A 19,182-nucleotide genomic window follows, 5' to 3' on the forward strand; every position below is an offset into this window, starting at 1 on the left:
ATTGGGCACAAGATTTTCTTTGTCGATATCATTTTTCTAAAATTTCAATTATCTAATTAATTAATCGTTACTTTTTTGCTGTATGTACTCTTTTTTTACGTATTTTTGTATTTTTGTTTTTTAATTATATAATTTTTTTAAATTAAAAATTAAACAATTTTTTTTCTGTGATCACTTGTGTCAGCGAAAATTTAAAAAACAGAAAATGTTTACGGTATTGCCTTGGGCTAAAATGAAAATGAAGGAAAATTGGTAAAGGGGGAAAGGAAAAATGAAGGAGAATAAAATATGACCATTGCTACTGCTTTTTTCACACTGTAAAAGTAAAATATACATACACTGCATAAAAAGAGTGCGGAAAATGCGAAAAACTCAACAGCAATGATTTATATAAAATTTATCTCCTTGAAGGTTCTCATTTCACTCACCAGTGAAATGTGTCGTTCGACGAGATAAAACGTGAGATGCACTCGAGAAGTGGTAAATAAATAGAATTAAAGTAATCTATATAAGGTTAAAATAAATAAGGAAACGTTGTTGGAAACATGTCGATAAGTAAAATACGAGTAAAGAGATTATTGCTGTAAATATTGAATGAATTAAAACATTGTAAGTGGAAGTTGGACAGATTGCAGAGACGTAGAAGGGAAAGCAGCTTCATTATGCTGTCTCTAAGTGCATGCGGCACAACGTGCCGACGATTTTTACGTACGAACACGCACGTATATATTGCAGTTTATACATATATCTGCGTGTGCTTACGTTTAACATTAATATACATATACATAATATAAATAAAGTATCACTTAAAGAAAACTTCAAGACACAATACACAAATACACACATACACACTTCTATGATAAATCATATCTATACAAAAAAGAAAGAAAAAATAAAAAAGAACTCCATGTCAAACTGTTGTTGATTTTTTTTCTGGAATATTTGCCTTTCTACTAGGTGCATTGATCGTGACGCCGAAGAGAAACATTTACTAAATCAGTAATCTGTATATTTTTTCGTAATATTATCCATACAGTACCTTTATTAATCACGAAAAAAAGAAACGAAATACATGTAAAGGTAAAGAGCTTCAAAAGAAACTAATTAAAAAAAATAAACGTTAGTATATGATACACTTAAAATTTAAAGGATTGTAGATAATGTATACTTGACAGGATGTAATGCTATGCAATGTAAGGATAAGATGCAATAATTATAACCGCATACTGTATTACATAAATACGCATTTTTAAGAAACTAAACATGCGTAATATCCTATACTGTATATTTATTACAATGTAGTTATTTTATATGTATGTAATATAATTGAAATTATTTATAACAAACTAATAAGGCTTCTAATGTACATACATCCACCAAAACGTTAATTAACGTTTTTAATATTTTTTTTGAATAATCGCTAACTTTTCCTTTTTTAATTCAACAATATTCAATGAAAAATTATTTTTTAAGTAGATTTTTGAAAAAAAACTTACTTTATGTTAAAGCAATAACATTTAACGCCATGTCTATTTTTTATTGAATATTTATATTTTCAGTTTTTTATACATATTCATAATGATTCTAACGTTTATCATTCTTTATACAATGCAAATAAATATTCTGTCTTTTTAAGCTTCCTTTATTTAATATTTTTATTACGCAATTAGATGAAATAGTTACTGTAGATCAGATGATCTTCTAAAATGGGCAGATGTCGTAAATGGACCTTCATCAGCGAATCCAGCAATCTCTTGAGGAATAATTGCGTATTCTTCAACGCTGGTGCACGGCCGACACATACATTCCAAAGGAGCCTTGGTAATTACCTGTAATACAATTCATAAGATATACCTACATACTTTTTGCGATTATCTTCACTTTTTGAATTTTTTAAAATTTAAGTGCCAAAGCACTTGTTTGATGCTTAACTTTTTATGTTTAAAACAAATATAAATATTTTCGTTTTGTGAAGTTAATTGATTTGGTAAATGAGCGGCTCAAATATTGCTTCTTTGATTGCCATCATTTAATATGAAGTGAAGAAATTTTGTAATTTAAAAAAAAGCAAGATAAAGAAAGTTGGAACCTAAACCTGAACCTATAGTATGATAAGTATTTTGATTATTTTGATAGCCAAATAGAAATAGCTCTACAGCAAATCACAGCAATCACACGATTATTATAAACTGACACACAATTTGAGGGCATTCTCGAGGGGAGCTATTGTATTGCTTACACGATTCAAATCGCGCGCGTCATTCATTTTCTTACGCGTTTCCTACTGGTCGGTTAGACGAAAACAATATGGCTGTGGAAAACTCGTGGTGTCGGAAGCTTCGCTCTCGATTTTGGTGTGAAAGTGATTAACCGGTCAACGCTTCGTTAATTTTTCACATTCGACCACCGTCTTCGAAATTCCATGGTCAATTTAGGATAATAACCTAACCTTTCGGAATTTCTTTTCGCCTGGTTTGGCCCTCGGACAAAATAGGGATACACTGGCCTCCCTCTCACCGCTTTCTTGACAACACATGCAACTCCTCTCCATTTGCCAAATTTTTGATCCGGACACCTGTAGAAATAGGTACGAATAAATAGTTGCTGGTATGTGTTTGGTTTTTCACTTTACTTAAAATATGCGAATGTATAACGTAGAAGAATAGTAGTATCTAAATGTTATGAATACAAACGAAGTACTTAATTTTGCGTACGTAAAAAATGTAAATGACACAAATAACAAGACTCACTTATGCTATTCTATGCATATATTAAATAATCAATATGTAGTGATCTTTATTTATTGTTAATATGCGTTATATACTTGCACAAAATAATATCGTTACAAATTAAATAATTAAATGTTCAATTTTTCTACATATTTTTAACGCAAATGTGAAGATCTAATGTCAAACCACAGTTTAAAATACAACTTAAAGAATTATGTTGCTACATTGGTATAAGAAATATATAGAAGAAACTAGTATTAGAAACAAAACAAATATTCCTTAATGTGTTTTATTGATATTTTTATTATTATTGCAGGGAAATGATATTTAAGTTTTATTAGAACTCAAATTGTATTTGTGATAAAGATTACAATTTTAATCTATCAGCAATGTGAGTATTATTTGTTTTTTACCTGTAGATAACTGCTGCAGCGTCCTCTACATGCATAACTGGGAATTGGTTTTGGAACACATCCTGGATATTGCAGAAAGTGAATGACCGGGGTTGCCTGGCATTCATCGACTCCTACTATTGCCTTTGCAGTATCGTTTAGGAGACATATTAACAGACCAACACCTGCTATATTGTGAGTAAAAAAGTTTAGACTTGTATCATTTTAAAACATATTGCTTTTTTGTTGCTAAACTTTCAGTTATAATACTATTTCAATAACATAAATTTACCAATATGGTACAGAAGCATAGTTCTACCACAGTACATCCCCTTCTGGTTCTAATGCTTAACTGTGCTTATACATTTCACGTTGTACCCTTTTATACCCTGTAGGTGGCCATGTTCTTCCCCTTCTCTTTTGATACTTATGTTAATAGAACTAAGGAGAGAATTAAGTATATAAAAGTATATTGAAGCATTTTTAAGGACATATTTTAGCTTAAAGTACACAAAACATTTTATTTTATACTGTTTTTTTCATATGAGAGTAATCTATTATATACATTTTAATAATTTTATCATCTACATTTTATTTTCTGTAATTTGTGTATGACTTACAATTTGTTTATTGTTAGCTGTTAGTATTAGAGTGCATGTAAGTATCTACATATACATATCTATGAAAACTTCACATTGAAATGACACAATAGTTTAAATAGTTTAGAGTTTAAATAATTTATACTTATAAATTCTAAATAATAAATAAATATTTTTACAAGTGAAGAAAAGAATGTAACAATAAGTTAATTAAATAACATTGTTTTCTTCAAAAAGTTATTGGATAATATTTTTAAAGTTTATTATCTTTAGTTGGAGATGTAATAGTTTTTAAAAAGTTTCATTACTATAATTAGGACACATAATAAACAAAATATAAGGAGTATATATTTTCTAATTTTTAATTGCTTCATGAAATGAAGAGTATAACTATTTTCATAAAAACTATAAATATGATGTTATTAGTTACTTTTTCATAGTATTAAGAGCTTTATTCTCTTTTTGCTTAATATAATTAAATAGTAATTTATTGATATTAAAATAGTAATATCTTCTGTAATTAGTGTCTACATATTGTATTGTGCACATTTTCTAAATTTTTTGCAATATAGCATTTGCATCTTAGAATTATTAATTATAATTTTACTAAAAAGTTTTCAGTTGTTAAGAAAAAATATTGTGTTACAGGGAGAAATAATTTATTTTTAATGTATGATTCGCTGCATGATATAATTGTTATGCTTAATGAAATTTTATTATTGAAATTTATTTATTTTTCGACTTAAATTTCTTAATATAATGTATGGGTGAAAGGGTATAGAAAAAGGAAAATAATCAGTTTTGAATATGTACTTCTACTTTTATTTCGAATTTTTTTAATTTATAATTTCTGTTACATAATTTCAAGATGTGCTGCATAATATCATTTATTTTTCACTATTAGCTTTATCGAGATATATCACCACATTTAATACATTTACATTCTGCTGGTTCCCGTATTTTAATTTCCATTATTCCATCTTCTTCATTAACTAATTTTATTCCATCCGCATCATAACAGTGGCGTAAAGTAATAAGCCTTTCCTTTAAGTAACTCTCACGACAGCAGTAGCATTCCTAAAAGTAAAAAGCATTGTCTGTTTTTTTCGTTTTTGTTATAAAAAAACTATTACTTTCGAAAACCTATACGTTATGGACCTTAAAAATCTCACCTTTGAAAAACCTGTAGTACTAGCAACACTTGGTTGTACTTGAGAACTACAGAATCCTTCACATTTTGTAACAGGTATATCTTCGCTACATGTTCTTTTTAAACGTCCTATTTCGTCATATTCATCTAAAGAGAACGTAAATATATTACTATTTTTCTTAATTTAATTGTTTAAATGGTTAGGTTAAAATTGAAAATAATACCCTTTATAATATGTACTTCTGACTGTAGTGTTTCACAGCTTTCATCATCTATTATTTGAGCAATTGTACTGTTAGTAGAAATGAATACAATCGATGACAAGAATATCATAAATATGTACATGGTTATACGTTCGTCGGTATTTATTTTTTATGTAATCCGTCGTAATATGATAAAGGTTTGATCAAAGATCTGGACTGAAATGAAAGAACGGAAAATCAAACAGATGCTTTTATAGGTAGCTTTCCCTCCAGTATGTAATAACTTGGGGGTGCTGAACTCCTGCTAGGATATAATAGCATAGGTGAAGCAGGATAACTTTCCCCTGCTTTTACATTGTACACTGTTAGATTTTTTCTAGCTTGGGGGCATTACTTTTTCAGTATTTTGCATTATGACTCTAATGGGTTTTTTATGTCTCAATGCACAGTAGGTGATTGTAGTAAAGAAACATGACTAATATTACTTAGATACTCAGCTCTTTTATATACCTTATACATATTTGTGAAGATAGTAACTAACGTAAATAGGACTATGGTATTGAAAGTTTGAAAGAATTCTTTTTATTACTTGCATTTTCAATTAATTTAAGTAGAAAAACAGTTAATGTTCATTTCTTGTCCATCCTGGGCAGTTATCTCTTAAGTCATCTTCATCTTGGTATGCTACTCCACACCAAATACAGTAAAAATATTTTTTTCTTAAATACTTTGTAAGAATTTCCAACTTTTCATTAATAGGAATATCCTCATCTTCACTATCATCCTCTTCTTCATCATCTTCTTCTTCTTCTTGTTCTGTCTCTTGAGGCAACCAAAACCAACTTTCCATAGGTTCTTCTATGTTCTGTTGTTTATCTAGTTGTTCACAAATTTTCTGACTTTTATGCAGATCTGCTTTCAGTAATTGTTCTGCTTTTTTCTGTGCCATTCTGCCCCGATAATCTGTCATGCTTCTATTATCTAGTTTATCATTAACTGAACTGGCTTTAGCTTTTGTTTCCTTTTTGTTAGTGTTTTTCCCTAAACCATGTCTATTTAACTTCACTTCAAGACCAAGTGGCTCAGTTATTCCTGATTCTGTTTTACCTATTCCTTGGCCTGGCTTGTACCCCATTTTCATAAGCATTTCAAAACCTAAAAATGAAATACTGTATCTGTGAGTGAATATAAAAAGTGTTAATATTAAAATTGACACTTTTAACTAACTGGCATTCAAAAGTATGCAAAAATTGGTAATTGCAATTATTTAAAAATAACAACAAACCTTTGTTAGCACTTGTAATTGCTGATGATAAACCTGCTTCTCTTTTCTCATGTTCAATATTTTTTATCGAATTTTCTTTTAACTTTGTATCAGTCTCAGTTTTCTTTTTCATGAGCTCAAATTTTCTTTTATCAGCATATTTGTATATAAGACTTGAGGAAGTAGATTTCTCACTTCCTTGCAAAAATTTATCTGACATATAATCTTCATCATCTGACATTTTTGTTTATTACTTTACTATCACTAATAAAAAGTGTTTTCTTACTGATATGATTCTGTTGAAATCAAATACCTGTAATTAATGATGCTTATTAACTTGTTTAGACAGCGCACGTAATCAAACGCGTTTGTGTATGAATTACGTACACATTAATAAGTTGATTGGTAGCTTAATTTTTTATTTGGGTGATGTTAACAAAATATTTAAAACAAAAACGCGAGAAGAGATTATGTTACACAAATGATATACATTCTATAAATAACTATACGTAAATTACATTAGAAATGACGAAATTCACTGTCCTACAACTCCTGCATTCCTTTTGAGGTTATATTCATTGTTACTTCAGACAGTGCATACATTTGAAAAACATTGACCTTCATATGTTTTCACAAAAGACGTCAGGATGTGAATGCTTGAGGATGAGGAAATTCATTAACGTCAAATATCGATTTCTGAAAATATTTCTGTGGCAGTCGAGTTTGATGACATAAGTAAATAAGAAATTCATATTTATGCGATAATTTTGTTAATGATTGTTCATTCGAAAGATTTTATTATATCATTATATTCTTTAATGTATTTAGAAAGTAAGAATAATGGATTTTCACATAAAAAAAAGAATTGTTGCAAAAAATTGGCAAAACTACAGTAATTTCAAATGTCGATTAAAATACTTCATAGAGTGTACGGTTACAAAGTTAGGACTGCTTGCAAATACATATTCTTGTTGCATCTATGATTTGCATTCTAAAAATACGCGAACGTTGATCCTATTTATAAAACAAATTTTTTAATTGAGTAATAGCTTATCGAGTATTAGTAATCTTAAAAATACATCGAATACGTTCCATGTAAAGGCTTTTATTTTACATTTTCAGTAAAGGGTAAAATCTAAAAAGACACCTTTTTTATATCGACATTATTCCACTCCTTTGCAACTTATCTAAGTTCAATGATGTGTAAACCAATGCCCATGAATACCTATAAGAAAACAAATTTTTTTATAGCATATTGGCTGAATGTTTCAAAAAAGATTTGAAGAAAATTGCTTTACAATGTAAAATCATGAGAACTCTAAATCTAAAATATTCATTTTGTAACGGCAGCACCGATATTTTGGTACAACAAATATTACAATTACAAGAATATAATATTCGTTACAGTGTTTTCAGAACCACAAATTGGAAATCTTTTCCGTAAGTACCATAGGAAAACTAGGTTCGCAAAAATCTTTTTGGAATGTGGTACAATGCCCTTAAAGTTCTTTCTAAGATGCTCAAAAATTGATTCGATAATATTGAGTTACGTTACTGAGTTAATATGCATGCGGTATTATTACGGCTTTCAGTAGCGAGTTATTTTTAAGGGAACGTAATTGCCTTCCCGAGTGTCCCTCTTTAAGCATTTCTATACGACAGTGCACGTCGAGATGTAGCACGCCCCAAAGTGCTTACTTTCAATTTGCTACACCGTCGTGTTCGTGTAGATGACTATACTGCCGCCGGTCGATAAACAGCGAAACGCGGAACTGAATAGCATTGAGTTAAAGGAACGTGGACCACTTGTATCCCAATCCCAATACATAGTTCGAGAACGATATTTTTGGTCTTGGTCTATCTCGTTGATCATAACATTACTCGATCCGCTGAGTTCGGGCGTTGTTGATTACATACCTCTGCGTGTTTCACGCTCTTCTAGTGAACTTCCACGGACAAGACCGTCGAAGGCTCCGAAGTTGAAGAGAACTGGTGCGAAGGACGAAAGTGTGAAAGCGTACGCTCATCGCTACTTGCGCAGGGAAACATATCTTTTCACTGTACCGAGCGCGTTCCAAAGACTCATTCTGATTGCATATTACACTTTGACGAGAACTCTCGGCCCGACAGATCGCAGAACAGAGGAACGTTCTGGAGTTCGTTAATTGAAAAGTGCGATTGAAATATTCGTGGGAGCAGTTCCATGACAAATAGGAAAAGGAATACTGGGAGACCGATGGAATAGCAACGAACATTTTTTTTTTGATCGTGGAAACATGTGAATTCGTATGTCAGCCCTTCTCGTAATAACCGCATACTCCGAAAAGCCAAAGCACGGTTCTTGTGGCGGAATTCTACGATTGGGTGTGTGTGTAATAACTGTTTCGCGAGAAACCGAGACATTGGGTCTATTCGATGACAGTAAAATCTGTGGTTGTCGATTTTCGAACTTCCCCATTATCGTGGTGTGTCGATAATTAAATTGTTGTTCAATACATGCTCTAAACTATTGTTAAAAGGACTTGTCACTTTTTGGATTCTGCATCGGCTATGGTTGTAGCCAGTGGTGGGTGGGTACAAAATGCCAGTTTCCCTGCCAGTCAGAATAATTCCAACCTGAATATAAACGCTGCGCAAAACAACAAGATGACAGCTAAAGCTGTCTTGATTTGCCGTGACAATTCTCATCCTTTTGAAGAACGTACCTTAACATTGGAGCAACCTGTTAAAATAGGTCGTTCTGTGGCTAGAGCTAGAGCTAATCCGGATAATGCGATCTTTGATTGCAAAGTATTATCTAGAAATCATGCGTTACTATCTTACACTGGTGGGAAGTTTTACTTGCAAGATACATGTAGTAGTAATGGAACGTTTGTTAATAATCAGAGACTCAGTGCTGCTGGTTTAGAATCGATACTTAAGGAGGTATGCTCAGGTGATATAGTGCAATTTGGAGTAGACGTGATAGAAAGTACAAAGAAAGTCACGCATGGATGTATAGTTGCAACGTTAAAGTTATATTTGCCAGATGGTAAAGAAGCTAAAGCTGGTCTTAGTACATCAGTTGCATCACCAATTAATAATGTCACACTTGAGGATTTATACAAGCTGAATCAAGTTATGCAAGAAGTTTCAAGAAGAGAAAAAGCACTTTATTCTAAGTTAGGGTATCTTCAACAACTTGTAGCAAATACTCAAAAAGCTGCCAATCAATCGTGGAAAGCATCAATAGCAGAAGATAGATTGTTGTCTTGGGTGGAAACTATTGAAAGTCAACTGGCTGTTTATTCTAAAAATTATACAGAAGATAAAATCAGGAATGAATTGGTGAAGCTTCACGAAGAAAAGGCAAATTACCAAAATGCAGCAAAGGAAGCGTTGCAGAAAGTATTACAGGAGAAATTAGAAGTATCTCAAAGGTTAGTTCAATTAGAAGGACGTTTAAGCGAAACAGAAGAAGAGTGTCAGAGCCTTCATAATGTTGCTAAATACACTCAAACAGAACTTCAGGAACTGAGTAGTAAATACACAGAAGCACAGAAGAAACTGCAAGAAACTACCAACAAACTCATAGAGTGTGAGGAGAAAATGAATGACATGATACAAAATGCAGAACAAGAAAAGCAAGAACTTCTAAAAAGGCTTGAAGATCAGTCTAAAGTTGAAAAGAATCTACAAGCAAGACTACGAGATTCCAGATTAAATACTGTTAATATTTATAAGCAAATCACTGCCCTTAGAAATTACATGCAGATTTTGCAAGATATGAACTCAAAATTAGGCATGGGTGATGTAATGGATATAAAAGGTGAAGAAAATCCCATTGAAGCTATTAATACTATTCTTAATAAACTGAATTCCATTCATATTGATAATATGGAAATCGATTCAGAAACTAATCTTTATCCTTCAAAAGGTGAACAGGATAATCAAATTAACTCTCAAGATATTGATTCAAATCAGTTAACAAATTCTGATGTTCCCTTCCTAAAAGAACAATTAGATGATGTATTGGTTAATCATGATAACATAACAGAATACATTTTACCACCACCATCTAGAAGAACTTTAATTAATGGAAATGTAAATATAGATAATTCAGACATTAATTCAGAATCTGATACTAATTCAGATGCAACTGATGATATATTCAGTATTAGCAGTGATGGTATGAGCGAGGTATCTATTATAGAAATTAAGCAAAAAGAAGTACCATATAAAATGGAAGTTCGATTTGCATGTGAAGAAAATGATAAACAGTTGGAACTTTCTCAGCAACTTCAAGCTGTACAAAAGGCAAAAGAGAATGAAGAAATAGAAGTAATTGTTGAAAGCACAAACAATGTTAAGTCATTAAATGAGTCTGTAGAAATTGATCAACTTGAGAAGAAGGATGAAACAGGCAAAGATAGTAGTGAATTGACTGAAGAATGTGAAGAGGAACATTTAGAAGGAGAATATGTTAAAACATTAAAACCATTATCTAAAAGTGATACACAACAAAGTTTACATGCAAGAGAATTTGTATTGCAAACCTTTATAGGATCTATGGATTCTTTAAAAGTTGAGGACAACTTAGAATCACAGCAAGCAGTTAGAAAGGAGCTAGAAAACCTCAAAGATTGGTTAATTTGTGAACCTCATGAAGAAATTATAGAGAAATTAAAAGAATTATATTATCGTGCCAAGAATGAATCTCAAAGAATACAAGAGCTCCATGAAGAATTAGTTATTTTGAAAGAGAAGTATAGTGCATTCGTTGAAGAAAAAGCAGAACTCTCAAAGAAATATACAACTCTTGAAGCACAATGTGGTGATTTATTAAATACAGCTTATACTGTTCCAATACATTATGTAGCACCTATTGTAATTATGTTGATATGGATGCTGCTGGAAAAAATATTCTAATATTATTATCATTTTTGTATATATCTTTTATTATTAATTAATATTACATTTCTTTTTGTATTGGTAATAATATGATAAAGGTATAAACTTCTAATACATAGTTTACTAAAGGCTTTTGATTAAGGGAAAAAAAACAATAATATGTAAGAGAACTGGGTGGTGTGTAATATCAACAAAAATTCGAACATTTTTATACGAACAAAATATATTAAGAATTGTACATACTTTTCCCACATTGTTATTGAAATATCAATTTGAAAAATCATCTTGAATGAGTTACAAAGATAAAACAGAAATATGCAGTGTTACCATTTTAAACAAGGAACCAAAATCAAATTACAGCTGAAATTTTGTAGCAATAAATATGTAAATAGAACAACACATTAGGCTAGATTGAAATGTACAATATTAGAGAAGGTACATATAGACAATACCACATAAAATGTTCAACATGCTGCCAATCTCAATATCATATCATAAAATATGGTATTAATCTCTATTTAAAATATTGTACACTTTATGTTGTTATTTTTGTGATCATTTTGAATATTATTGCACATCCAATCACAGATGTATTATTACACAAGTTACAGAGAAGGTTTATGAGTAAAAGTTGGGTTTTATAAAAACCCTTGCAATGTATTTAATATCTCGAACAATTTGTTAAATTTTTCTTTGAATGAACGTACTAATTATAACAAAATACTCGATATTTATTTAAAAAGTTGAGAATTAACGTGTGCTCGAAACATAAAACAGTTAATTCGATTTGATTAGTGATTGCGTTTATGTGCGATCTCATTTGTAAATTCGTTGAATTATTAAGACGGTTTATTTAATGTTAGTATTAATCGATTTAAAATCACAGCTGTTTTTTTATCATTGTTTTATGTACATATAAAAGCAATTTGTTGACATGTTTCATTTTCTTAATGATTTCTTGAATTTTTTTTTCGTTACTTATATGCGCAACTTCATTACTGGTAGCATGACGATAGTATGTCCATTCGAACGACCTAATCAATTCAAGGAGGAAAAGGTAATTCTTTTGGTGCGAAATGGTCAAGATACGCTCTCAATTCAAATTGATATATCGGCGATTTTCCCAAAAATGGCCTAAACATCTGTTTTTAAAACAAAAATTCTACTTATACTTTTCTATTGATTCATTTTTATACAAACACGACTAAAATTAATCGTATTTTCTTAATTCTAACTAATTTAGTTACAGTGCCATTGCCGAATCTATGTATTTAATATCTTGTTAAATGTTTATCTAACAAATATTAGCAAACAAGAAAACGCTACGAAGTATATTCAATTTTCTAAAAAGAACAACATTGGTCTGCCGTTTATGGGTGTTACTTTCTTGGTAGATTAAAACTATATATTTAGATCATAAATGGTTTATACGCATAAGTTAACATTGTACATAACATTGTTAATATAATCTTACTACTCATGTAATAGTCATTATACAAAAAAAGCAAATAAAAATTAATTTAACTGAAGCTCTGCTTTCCTTTTCTAGCCACCTATGCAGTGATTACACATTGTATAATATAAAAACGATTAATTAGACTCAACCAAATGTTTGAGAAATTAAAATATCAGTAAATCTAACACGAGCTTAAAAATATGTTTTATATCCCCTTTAATCAATACCTATCGATGTAGTAATTTTATAATGTAGAAACCGCAGTTCTAATTAAAACCAATTTCAGATTAAAACATCATAAATTGTTTAAACGGTTAGCCATTCAATTAAATTTTATGAAAATGCTATATATAAAAAATATTGAATCAAAGTATACATAAATTCATGTTATGATGGAAGATAAACTTTTAATTTTATCATTTACAGCAGCCTCCTTTTTAAATTAACATTTTATGAAAATAACAAAGTAATGTTGCAAAAATAGTGTTCAAATATCTTGCTAAAGATATCCTTCTAATTGTCTGATTATTATTTCATTTCAGCCATATCAATTCGTTTCTTTCAGCTACTTGACAATGAAAGAAGCAAGAAGTACAAAGTTAGTACATCTGACTCCTTCGATCTTGTTTCGCATAAATTAATTGTTTATTTTTATTCTATGTACGCTTTATGTTGCAATAACTTTGTTCTTTAATAATTCCAGCACGTACGTCGTGACGTACAAATAATAACGATCGATTAAGAATTACTTACGAAGTACGATCGCAATGTATCATCGATGAAGAAGCTGAAAAAAAAATCGGATAGCGCGAAAGGCGGGCAAGTGAGCAAAACTGCAAGTCCGCTGAATGTAAGCGGAGATGCATCACCCACACGTGTGTGCAGGGACTTCCTGCGGAACGTGTGCCACAGAGGGAAACGTTGCAAATATCTGCACGAGCGATCCGAGGATGACCCTGTAGAGGAGTATACATTTTGCCATGACTTCCAAAATGGGATGTGTAACTGGCCAGGATGCAAATTCCTGCATTGCACAGAAAGCGAGGAAAAAAGGTTCCGAGCAACTGGAGAACTGCCTGCTCATATTTTGAGTAGACTGAAGAATAATAATGAAAAGCCAGAGTATCCTATGTGCAAGGATTTTATCAAGGGCAGCTGCCAAAGGGCAAACTGCAAGTTTAGGCACTGGAAGAGCGAAGAACCACAGCATATTTTGATAACAACTTCCCATCATAATGTAACCAGGCCACAGCATAATTTCAATAATAACAGTAATGGAGAGAGTCGTAGATACGAGGAGGATAGAAAGTGAGTATCTCTGAATGTACTTTAATTGGATGAACGTTATACAGGGTGTTCGGCTATAGTTGGGAGAAATTTTACGATGGGATTCTAGAGGTCAAAATAAAACGAAAATCAAGAATGATGATACGATGTTTAGGATTTCGTTAATTATTTATAAGCAAGTAAAAATTTGGCGAAATCCGCCTGTAATCAGGCAAACTGTCTAACAATGTCGATCGCATCGGGTGCGCGGCAGATGACAGCTGATCGAATCGCAGTGATGATCATTGCCATTGAAACAACGAATGATTTACCTGATAGAGAAGTAGCAAAATTCATCATTCTTGATTTTCATCTTATTTTGACCTTTGAAATTGCATCTTAAAATTTCTCCCACATGTAGTCGAACACCCTGTATACATTTAAGATACTTTTAGAATGTATTTTTTTGTGTCCTCTATAATATTTTTATATATATATTTGTAGTTTGCATTGGCAAATTGAAGATCAACATAATTTAGTCACAAACAATGGCTATAATACATCCTCACATCCTCCTGATTACATAGGACCTCCAGAACCAAAAAGACGAATAGTTTCTGGTGAAACTGTTGTTCATTTTGAAGCTTCACCACTTGTAGGTCAACATACTGCACAACCAGTCACATCAGGGTACTATTACCCAGTGATACCACGCAATGAAGCTAGAGCAATTGTTTTGGAAGATGAAAATGCATTATTAAGAAAGAAAATAGAGGAATTAAAAAAACAAGTTAGTTTAATTTTATTTTACTACTATAAGTTTATAATTAGACTGCAAATATTTGTCTATATTACATAGATTCTGTATTTTTTGTACATTGGAATTTAGCATAATTGTATACAGATTCACAGTCTACTTATAACTTTTTTTTATTATATATTCTATATATAACATTCATGTATTTGTTTAGGTCAGCGATTTAACAGCAACTAATGAGTTTCTCTTGGATCAAAATGCTCAGTTAAGAATGTCAGGAAAACGAACTGCGAATGTAACAGCAGTCACAGTTCCAGCAGTGACTATTACAAATACTGTTCCACCATCACAAGCTCCAACGCCACAACAAATGGTTAACGCAGCAGTTGCTGCTGGTACACTACGTACAGTTACTGCAAGTGTTGCGACTGTTCCTGTAAGTATAGCTACAGTCGCACCTGTCTCTATTGCAGCGGTTTCGATGGCACCAGTATCTATGCCACCACCTATCGTAACAATGGCTCAACAAACGATTACAATGAGCGGTTCAGGTCCGCAGGCGACTAATCAACAGCCACCTAACACACAACAGCCAGCGAGTTTACCTCTTTCGATATCTGGTGCCACTGCTCCGTTGGTTTCTTATCCTATTATGACTCAAGAACTTAGGCCTGTGCTGCAGTAAGTTATAGATGAGAAAATAGCATCAAATAATATCTCAATCATGTAGACGAATTAAGGATGCTGTCTTCTACATTCAGTCTTTCAAGATAATAGTAACGCGTTTTTAATTACACCTTTGAATGTCAGCAGTGAATCGCAGAGAGTAAGATAAGAACATCTACAACTGATTAAAAATATATTCTTTAGAGCAAATATAATGTTGAGAATATCACGCTAATTAAGAAATACAATTTCTTAGATCTGTATGTAGAGAAACGTAGAAATTATCGTACAGGACAACGTAACGATCATGACTGTTTTTTAGCAGTGTAGCTTAAATGAAATACCCTTACTCGAACTCTTCAAATTGTCGTTTCTTTCGGTGATTTAGTTTGCAAACGTTGAATGTCGAGTATGATAATCTATGCAACATAATAAATGTCCAAAGTGTGTATAAATTTAGATTAATAAGAATGCTGATCTAAAACCATGTGGTATGGTTAAAAATTATATTCTTCTATTCTTTTTTTTTTTAATGTTCTAGTATCGTGAAGATACAAATAATTTTGTAGGTAATTTTTGTATTATTAAAGAAAAAGGTAATCAGATACTAATGAAAAAAAAAATTGTAAATTAAAAGAACGTAGATAAGAAATGACTCATTTAGGGTGATATATTAAGATAAGTACAAAATAGGATGAAATATGTAAATTAAATATACAAAGCGTTAAAAAATATTGGGACAAATCAAAACATGTGAATTTTTTGTAAGTATGTACTGCTAGGGGATTAAATATACAACAATATTTGCGTATATTCATACATAGATATACACATAGATAATACACATATTAGACTGCCTCGATTCAAATATAGCTACATATATCTGCAGCGACATTCATCATTCTTCATGCACGAAAACTACATTTATAATTTTAAATATCTAACTATACGATCACAAATAATAATAATAGTGTTCATGAGTGTATGCATAAAATATTAAATGCTTACTTATTTAACATTCAAATCGTATATTGTGCAAGTCGACTAACTGTTTATATCTCAGAAATGAAATTTTAGATTAAAACCAAGTAAAAAACACATTTTGACTTGTTCCATTATTTTAAAACACCTTGTAGTAGTAGTTTAAAGCTAAGGTTTACCGTTGCTCTGAAAATAGTGGTGAATCTTACGACTGTTCTGTACGCAATGCTGTAAATAGTATTCTATTGCTTCCTCGGTTTTTTTTTCGGATAAAATTTTTATACTTCCATTTTTAATAAGTAAGTTAACTATTCTTATAAAATAGTGATATTTTAATAAATTAAGTACTTATCGTGGTCTTTTGTGTTTTTACGATTTACTTAAGTGAATGGCTTTGGGATCAGGTGGCGGAAAGTAAGGACTACGAATATAAGCCTGACCCATAAATATAAGAATCAGGTACACAGATTGTAATGTGCATCCTGTAAACCAAATAAACATGTATCTGTTTTCAAGTCGTTATATTAGTCATGGGTTGATACATGTGTATATATTTTACGTAATTAGTATAAGAAATTGAGCAATAAGTACTCATGTATTTTATATATGCATACAAATGTATAACTTTATGTTAATAAGCACTTCATTAAAGCGATAAATAATCTTCTTATCTTAAATTCTTTAAAAAAGTGCTAATGTCTTATCACAAATGAGATATTTATTGTAGGCCTTGATTTTTACATAAATGTTTCGTGCAATTTTATTTAATTAACTACTGCTACATTTTAAAAGTCTCATTATAAACACATTTTTCATGATTAGTGTTGTAAATGCATGAACTTCAAATAATTTTACTCTGTTTCATTATACATAGCATATATATTATTAATCTGCACCATTTTTAAGTTTTAATGTTAGAAAATATAACATTTCACATTAATTGCTTTAAATTTATATATTTATATAGTAAATATATAAAAAAAAAAAACAAAATTCTATACAAATTGTGTGTAATATTCACATTTGTCAACCAACGATACTTTTATTATGAATTTGAATGTACATGATAGAAAATAATTAAGGTATGATCTTTATACCTTATGCTAATGTAGGTATTTTACAATTGTTTCTGCTGAAGGAAGAAAAATTTATTTAGAATGTCATTTGTAAAAAAATGATACGAGACAATTAAAAGAAAAAGTAATACTATCCAATTTTGTATTTTTAAAATACATTGTGATAGTTACAAAGTATGTTAATATATTGATCAATACAAATAGTATCACTTTGCAAATCAGTATTTGCTTTCATATACATTTACAGGTAAACAATTCTTATGATATAATTGATAAAAGACGAAAATTTCTATTTCTTAACCAGTATACACCTGCTATTAATATAGTACAACAAAATCCAAGTAAAAAACGTAATCTCCAATGATATTTGGAAGACTTTAAGACATTAATTATTTTAATAGTTTGTTCTCTAGTGTCTAATTCACTACCAGAATTTTCAATAACAAAGTTTGCCATCTCAGCCTTTTTTTCTAAAGACATTTGGGCTGCAATCCTTAGTTTTGCTTTAGCTTCTGTGAAGCCTGTCCTTTCAATAAGCCGTTGTAATTGCAAATCCTCTTCGCTAAAACAAAAATATATTCTTTAACTGGTTGAAATGTGAAAAATATTTTTTACGGTCACATTTTAATTTTATGAGCCAATGTAAATGAAAATAATCTTACCATGTTACAACGATTATTTTATGTAAATAATTCAACATATGCCCTGTTTCAAAGAGTAACGGCAAATCCATGACTATGAACTGGTGACCTCGTAGAAAAAGTCTTAATGTTTGCCAATATATTTCTCTATAGATATCTGGATGCGTTATAGCATTTAACTTCTTTCTCTTCTCAACATCATTGAATATCAAATCCCCAAGTTTGGCCCTGTCGAGTTCGTCTGTATCTAAGAATACCTCTGGACCAAATTCTTTTCGTATTTTATGCCAAGCTGGTTTACCGGGTTCTACAACTGTAACAATATAAATAAATTTATCAACACTGTTAATAAGAACAATTAAAGACTGATGAAATAAATAAGAAGTTTTGGAAATAAGGGTATCAGAATTATTGGAATGTGATCATCTCCTGGAATGTACAATTCATGTTAAAAACTAATAATAGGTTAAAATATTTAACCTTTTCGGGCAATTTGATCGGCATCGATGACAGGTATACCATGCTCACGAAAAACAGCAGCAACACTACTTTTCCCGGTAGCAATTCCACCTGTCAGTCCCACTATAAACATTTTTTAATATGTATTTGTATTTATTTAATACTTGTTCTAATTAAATGAACATTATAACTGTTATTTGTATTGTAAAATTCAACACTTATTTAAGATTAGTCATGATATGACTGTTTTCACCGAAACTTTTCTTTCCGTATCATTTCGGCGATATGTTACTGAATTTATACGTATTGACCAATGAAGTATTCGTAGAATAAAAACAATAATATGCACGCTGCTTTCATTGGCCGTAGATTGTGAGTACATGCTCGCTATACGGACTAAGAAAAGATGGATTTACAATAAAAACTTATTTTGTTTTAGGAATATTGTTGTAGATCCATTAATTTATTTCTATATTCGTATTGTTTTGGAGATAATATTTGTAGTAGATTTATGGATTTACTTTTATCTCATTTACTTATATTTTAACCTTATTTGCTACTTCGGTATTGCGCCATCTTTGATTTTAAAAAAAAGCGTGTTCGTTGTTCTGATAGGATCCTCCAAATTAATTTGAATTTAACTGAGTTTATCG

The 19,182-nt window shown here is 30.8% G+C and overlaps 5 protein-coding genes across 10 annotated transcripts; 2 read left to right on the forward strand and 3 right to left on the reverse strand.

Annotated features, from left to right (window-relative positions):
* Positions 1–1,566: 1,566 nt before the first annotated feature.
* Burs (Cuticle-tanning hormone bursicon) lies at positions 1,567–5,487 on the reverse strand. The gene is made up of 6 exons (XM_076375616.1): positions 5,095–5,487; positions 4,893–5,017; positions 4,644–4,797; positions 3,143–3,255; positions 2,450–2,575; positions 1,567–1,829 (listed from the first exon to the last, which is right to left on the reverse strand). The coding sequence occupies exons 1-6, from the start codon at positions 5,213–5,215 to the stop codon at positions 1,680–1,682; spliced, it is 789 nt and encodes a 262-aa protein (XP_076231731.1). The 5' UTR covers positions 5,216–5,487; the 3' UTR covers positions 1,567–1,679.
* On the forward strand, positions 3,178–17,017 carry LOC143177585 (zinc finger CCCH domain-containing protein 10). Of its 2 annotated transcripts, XM_076375610.1 has the most exons (5): positions 3,225–3,316; positions 13,226–13,281; positions 13,387–13,991; positions 14,454–14,739; positions 14,921–17,017. In XM_076375610.1, the coding sequence occupies exons 3-5, from the start codon at positions 13,462–13,464 to the stop codon at positions 15,389–15,391; spliced, it is 1,287 nt and encodes a 428-aa protein (XP_076231725.1). In that variant the 5' UTR covers positions 3,225–3,316; positions 13,226–13,281; positions 13,387–13,461; the 3' UTR covers positions 15,392–17,017. The 2 variants fall into 2 exon arrangements, with proteins under 2 accessions (XP_076231724.1, XP_076231725.1); XM_076375609.1 differs by lacking the exon at positions 13,226–13,281 and having other exon boundaries at positions 3,178–3,316.
* On the reverse strand, positions 5,633–8,378 carry LOC143177586 (G patch domain-containing protein 11). Of its 5 annotated transcripts, none has more exons than XM_076375613.1 (4): positions 8,255–8,378; positions 6,725–6,993; positions 6,359–6,650; positions 5,633–6,228 (listed from the first exon to the last, which is right to left on the reverse strand). In XM_076375613.1, the coding sequence occupies exons 3-4, from the start codon at positions 6,576–6,578 to the stop codon at positions 5,696–5,698; spliced, it is 753 nt and encodes a 250-aa protein (XP_076231728.1). In that variant the 5' UTR covers positions 6,579–6,650; positions 6,725–6,993; positions 8,255–8,378; the 3' UTR covers positions 5,633–5,695. The 5 variants fall into 5 exon arrangements, with proteins under 5 accessions (XP_076231728.1, XP_076231729.1, XP_076231730.1 ...); XM_076375614.1 differs by lacking the exons at positions 6,725–6,993; positions 8,255–8,378 and adding exons at positions 7,485–7,562; positions 7,893–8,027; XM_076375615.1 differs by lacking the exon at positions 6,725–6,993 and having other exon boundaries at positions 6,359–6,665; positions 8,255–8,350.
* Positions 8,370–12,918, forward strand: Slmap (Sarcolemma associated protein). Its single transcript, XM_076375608.1, has one exon. The coding sequence runs from the start codon at positions 8,888–8,890 to the stop codon at positions 11,243–11,245; it is 2,358 nt and encodes a 785-aa protein (XP_076231723.1). The 5' UTR covers positions 8,370–8,887; the 3' UTR covers positions 11,246–12,918.
* Positions 17,018–17,490: 473 nt separating the features above from the next.
* Positions 17,491–18,896, reverse strand: Dpck (Dephospho-CoA kinase). Its single transcript, XM_076393691.1, has 3 exons — positions 18,551–18,896; positions 18,092–18,383; positions 17,491–17,991 (listed from the first exon to the last, which is right to left on the reverse strand). The coding sequence occupies exons 1-3, from the start codon at positions 18,660–18,662 to the stop codon at positions 17,688–17,690; spliced, it is 708 nt and encodes a 235-aa protein (XP_076249806.1). The 5' UTR covers positions 18,663–18,896; the 3' UTR covers positions 17,491–17,687.
* Positions 18,897–19,182: the final 286 nt, after the last annotated feature.

Source organism: Calliopsis andreniformis, chromosome 3 (genome assembly GCF_051401765.1).
Source record: "Calliopsis andreniformis isolate RMS-2024a chromosome 3, iyCalAndr_principal, whole genome shotgun sequence".
NCBI lineage: Eukaryota > Metazoa > Arthropoda > Insecta > Hymenoptera > Andrenidae > Calliopsis > Calliopsis andreniformis.

Excerpts from the sequence above, each read along its gene's own strand:
- Slmap (XM_076375608.1), top strand. The coding sequence starts at position 8,888 with ATGGTTGTAGCCAGTGGTGGGTGGGTACAAAATGCCAGTTTCCCTGCC.
- LOC143177585 (XM_076375609.1), top strand. The coding sequence starts at position 13,462 with ATGAAGAAGCTGAAAAAAAAATCGGATAGCGCGAAAGGCGGGCAAGTG. Across the intron at positions 13,992-14,453 it reads AGATACGAGGAGGATAGAAA|TTTGCATTGGCAAATTGAAG; the intron begins GTGAGTATCTCT and ends ATATATTTGTAG. Across the intron at positions 14,740-14,920 it reads TAGAGGAATTAAAAAAACAA|GTCAGCGATTTAACAGCAAC; the intron begins GTTAGTTTAATT and ends GTATTTGTTTAG.
- LOC143177586 (XM_076375613.1), bottom strand. The coding sequence starts at position 6,578 with ATGTCAGATGATGAAGATTATATGTCAGATAAATTTTTGCAAGGAAGT. Across the intron at positions 6,229-6,358 it reads AATTACAAGTGCTAACAAAG|GTTTTGAAATGCTTATGAAA; the intron begins GTTTGTTGTTAT and ends TTTCATTTTTAG.
- Dpck (XM_076393691.1), bottom strand. The coding sequence starts at position 18,662 with ATGTTTATAGTGGGACTGACAGGTGGAATTGCTACCGGGAAAAGTAGT. Across the intron at positions 18,384-18,550 it reads CGATCAAATTGCCCGAAAAG|TTGTAGAACCCGGTAAACCA; the intron begins GTTAAATATTTT and ends ATATTGTTACAG. Across the intron at positions 17,992-18,091 it reads AAAATAATCGTTGTAACATG|CGAAGAGGATTTGCAATTAC; the intron begins GTAAGATTATTT and ends TTTTTGTTTTAG.
- Burs (XM_076375616.1), bottom strand. The coding sequence starts at position 5,215 with ATGTACATATTTATGATATTCTTGTCATCGATTGTATTCATTTCTACT. Across the intron at positions 3,256-4,643 it reads ATGTAAATGTATTAAATGTG|GAGTCGATGAATGCCAGGCA; the intron begins GTGATATATCTC and ends AGGCAATAGTAG. Across the intron at positions 1,830-2,449 it reads GCGAAAAGAAATTCCGAAAG|GTAATTACCAAGGCTCCTTT; the intron begins GTTAGGTTATTA and ends ATTGTATTACAG.